The 4,562-nt window shown below is 36.8% G+C and overlaps 1 protein-coding gene across 1 annotated transcript; it reads left to right on the forward strand.

Moving 5' to 3' along the window:
- Window positions 1–529: 529 nt before the first annotated feature.
- LOC107569039 (cathepsin G-like) lies at window positions 530–1,732 on the forward strand. The gene is made up of 4 exons (XM_016255039.1): window positions 530–568; window positions 642–786; window positions 934–1,072; window positions 1,661–1,732. Exons 2-4 carry the CDS (start codon window positions 647–649, stop codon window positions 1,730–1,732), a joined length of 351 nt encoding a protein of 116 aa, XP_016110525.1. The 5' UTR covers window positions 530–568; window positions 642–646.
- The last annotated feature ends 2,830 nt before the right edge of the window (window positions 1,733–4,562 follow it).

Here is a 4,562-nt window from a genome sequence, read left to right on the forward strand (position 1 = left end):
ATGTGTTTAGAGGCAGGTATTTCCAATTACCCTGGCTTGATTAAGAATCACTAGAACTTTTTACTCTTTACTACATGAGAACTTTATTTCCTTGACAATGCCATAAACCCTAAAACGACTGTAAAAGTCGTAATAAACTACTTTACAGCTCAAACAGTGCACAGGTTTTAACAGAATAATTAATGCAGGTGCCTTTACAAAATTATGAGCTTCAGATTTCTGCTTTTAAACTCTCCAAAAATGTGCCCATTCACTATCATTGTAAGTGCCTCTCTGTAACATCTCTCTGTAAGGAAAACAAGGAACAATTTAAAATATTTTTTGTGGCAACTGACATTATGCAAGAAATACTGTTGTTTTATTTGAACTACTATAAACTATTCAGAGTTTAGTCATTTAAAGCTATTTCCACATTTTATGCAGACTTATGGTCAGATAAATGTCTCCACCCCCCTTTAAAGTATATTTATACAGTGTTTGTCAATGAGAGCTCACTGATTGTCTTCATCATGACCATCATCGTCTCTGCTCCTGCTGGCCTCTCTGCTGCCACACCTGACCTTCACTGGTGAGAATGATTGACTAAATTGCATACTGATCAGTCTGGTGAATAAGACAACTAACAGTGCTATCTCTTTTAGCTCATATGGGAATAGTGAACGGCAGGGAAGCAAAACCCCACTCCAGACCTTACATGGTTTCTATTCAGATTTTTGGGCAACACAACTGCGGTGGATTCCTCATCTCTAATGAGTTTGTCTTGACTGCTGCACATTGCTGGAATGGGTAAGAATTTTGTTTAGTCTAAACTGCAGTTAAGTTAAAACCACGTTTAACTTACAAAAGGACTGCGGTGCAACCATACAATGTACCTTTTCATAAATAAGCATCTTGACTCAATAAATCAATCTTTCCAATACACTCTTTCAACAGATCTCAGATTCTGACAGTTGTGGTTGGTGCTCATGACTTAAGGAAAAGTAAGACTTTGAACCGCATCGGAGTGAAGAACTACATCCCACATCCAGACTACAAAACCAGTCCTGTTCGGAATGACATCATGCTTTTGAGGGTAACAGCCTGTAATACATTTAGCTGTTAAAAATAACATCTGATCAGAAACTCTAGCATAAACTTGACTCACACTACGAGAGTTATTATATATATATACATATATATATATATATATATATTTTTTTTTTAATTATTCCTTGTATTATTTCTTTTTGACATTGTGGAAAATATTTAATTAAAGGGGTCATATGATGTTACTAAAAAGAACATTATTTTGTGTATTTGGTGTAATGAAATGTGTTTATGCGGTTTAAGGTTAAAAAACACATTATTTTCCACATACTGTACATTATTGTTTATCCTCTATGCCCCGCCTTTCTGAAACACGTCGATTTTTACAAAGCTCATCAGTCTGAAAGCGAGGTGTGCTGTGATTGGCCAGCTATCCAGTGCGTTGTGATTGGCCGAATATCTCAAGCATGTGACGGAAATGTTACGCCCCTACCATACTGTGATGCCCTGTCCGGCCGGAGCGACGAGACAAAAACATTAAAACCCATTATAAACGAGGCATTTGTTGCATCCAGTAATGATTTATACTGTCTTTTTATGCATTGCTTAGTTCTTTCTTAAATTTTTCCTTAAGATTTTCATGAATCTGACCCCTGTTCAGAGGGCAGCTGTGGTCATCAGCTCATCTGTGGTTCCAGCAGTTTGACAGATAATTGTAAAGCAAATAAAAATGTAGGCCAACCGAGTAAAAAATAAACAACTGTGCATTTAATTACTTCGCAGATCATCAGAACTTTAAAAAAAAAAATCCTTTAGACAGATGATACTAGATCTCAGAAAAAAACTGAGCTCAGTCAACAACATGATGATCACAATATAATTAATTTCCACTTGTCACTATAAAGAAATTGGGGACAAATCTGTAAATGTTAAAATACTCACTGTTTCAATATAGCCATAAGACAAATAAATACAAAAGCCATTCCCATACTCTGACATCCAAAGTCACACGTACACATGCATATCTTATACCTGTGAGTCCTTAACCATCTTCAAGAAACGACTAAAAACACATCTGTTCAACCTTTATTTGACCCTCTAACTCTAGCACTTTCTATTCTATTTTAATTCTACTTTATCTATATTTATCTTCTGTTTTTATTTTTAAAAAAACACTAGCTTTCTATTTTTTTATTCTATCTACTTGTTTTTCTTTGTGTGTGTGTGTGTGTGTGTGTATAATTATATATAATATTTATATATATACACTCCTTGCTACGTGTACTGCGTTAGGCTAACCGAGACTTGTCATTTGCACTTATATATTGTTGCTCTTTTGTTAGTTTTGACTGCTTTTATTGTCCTCATTTGTAAGTCGCTTTGGATAAAAGCGTCTGCTAAATGACTAAATGTAAATATCTTGTATTTTGTGTTTTCATGTAACAGTTGATACAGATGACAAGAAGTAACACAAATTATATCTTCTTACTATCAGTGTTACTGACACCACAAGCTGAGGAAAAAAAGGCTTAATTTCACAAAGAAGTTACTATGCTTTTGCTTCGTTTCTCCTGAAGTCCACGGTCATCTCCACAGTTTTGAGCGTGTTGAGCTCCAGGCTGTTGAGACTGCACCAGACAGCCAGCTCTTTAACCTCCTGTCTGTAAGCAGACTCGTCACCGTCCTGAATGAGGCCGATGAGTGTAGTGTCGTCTGCAAACTTCAGGAGCTTGACAGAGGGGTCTTTAGATGTGCAGTCGTTCGTGTAGAGGGAGAAGAGCAGTGGGGAGAGAACACAACCCTGAGGAGCTCCAGTGCTGATTATACGGGTGCTGGATGTGAGTTCTTCAGGAAAGCAAGAATAGTAATATTCAAGTGCCCACTGATAAGAAATGCTCTCTGACCAGGCTTTCTTTGTGGATGTCACAGAGCTGCTCAGTGTTTTGAATGTTCAGCTCCAGGGAAAAGACCAGATTATCATCCAGTTTTTTGATCACGTCAGAGCCTTCAAAAAAAACCTACTGCTCCTCAGAAGACATCTCTCAGGAGGTAACAGCAACATTCACAGTTATAATATTTAGAATATCTTATGTGCCGTTATTATTATTATTATTAGAATTATATGTGGAGTTTGCATTTATATTCAGTCGTGTCAGCTTTGGAATTTTGTTGTATATCAAGCTGATAACATTTTCCTTAAAGTTTCTTAAATTGTCATGAATTAATAATTAGATTCTTTTGTCTTGTTTGTTTGTTTATTTGTATAGCACGTTTAAAAACAACTCATGTTGACCAAAGTGCTTTCCAATAAAACAACATATAAAACATAATAACCAAAACTAAAACAGCAGTTTTTGTTTTAGTTTTGACATAAACAATAAACACAAGACCATCAGATATACACCAACTAGCTCACACCAAATGCCCGGGCAAGTAAGTGCCCTCTTAAAAGTGTTTTAAAATGACCTAGTGATGTTCAACATCTAATTTCCAGTGGCAGGTCATTCCAGAGGCAAGGTGCCGCAACCGAAAAGGCATGGTCTCCTTTGGACTTTAAGCGGGATTTAGGGACCTTTAATAAGATTTTTTGAGATGACCTCAATGCCTATGTTGTAGAATAAAACTGGATCATATCCGAAATATATTCAGGTACTAGATGTTCACCTAACGTTAGATTCCAATTGAATTTGAAAGTTGGAAGAGTTTTATGGTGTCTTAGAAATGACATATGCTAAGTGTAAGATAAATAATTTATTCAATTGAATGCCAAATAATTTCATTATCTATCAAAGCAAAATAACTAAATATTATTTGCAACAGGTTTGTCATCTCTGCAATGCCCTCAACTTACCACTAGAGGTCACCATCCCCAGCTTTCTAAATTGGACTTCTAAATGGACTACATACTTTATACATACTGAGCAAAAAGAAACAAACTCTCACATTCAGTTGAGTCTATTCCTGGAAATTTCTTTAGCATGTGTAAATTTTTGTATTACCATTAACTTCAACAACTGAGACATGAGCTTAACAAGTTTCACAGACATTTGACAAACAAAAATGGAATAATGTGTCCTTGAAAAAACTGCTCCACCAGAACCAGCTGCTTACAATACTACAGTGCATCTCATCCTCATGGACTGCACCAGATTTATCAGTTCTTTACAGAACACAGTGGACCGAAGTCCTCTTTTCAGATGAAAGTAAATTTTGCATTTCATTTGGAAATCAAGGTCCCAGAGTCTGGAGGAAGAGTGGAGAGGCACAGAAACCATGTTGCTTGAAGTCCAGTGTGAAGTTTCCACAGTCAGTGATGATTTGGGCTGCCATGTCATCTGCTGGTGTTGGTCCACTGTGTTTTCTGAAGTCCACAGTCAACGCAGCCATCTAACAGGAAATTTTAGAGCACTTCATGCTTCCTTCTGCTGACAAGCTTTATGGAGATGCTGATTTCATTTTCCAGCAGGACTTGGCACCTGCCCACACTGCCAAAAGCACCAAAAGCTGGTTCAATGACCATGGTGTTACTGTGCTTG

Source organism: Sinocyclocheilus grahami, unplaced genomic scaffold, assembly GCF_001515645.1.
Source record: "Sinocyclocheilus grahami isolate Dianchi unplaced genomic scaffold, SAMN03320097.WGS_v1.1 scaffold1305.1, whole genome shotgun sequence".
NCBI classification, from domain to species: Eukaryota; Metazoa; Chordata; class Actinopteri; order Cypriniformes; family Cyprinidae; genus Sinocyclocheilus; species Sinocyclocheilus grahami.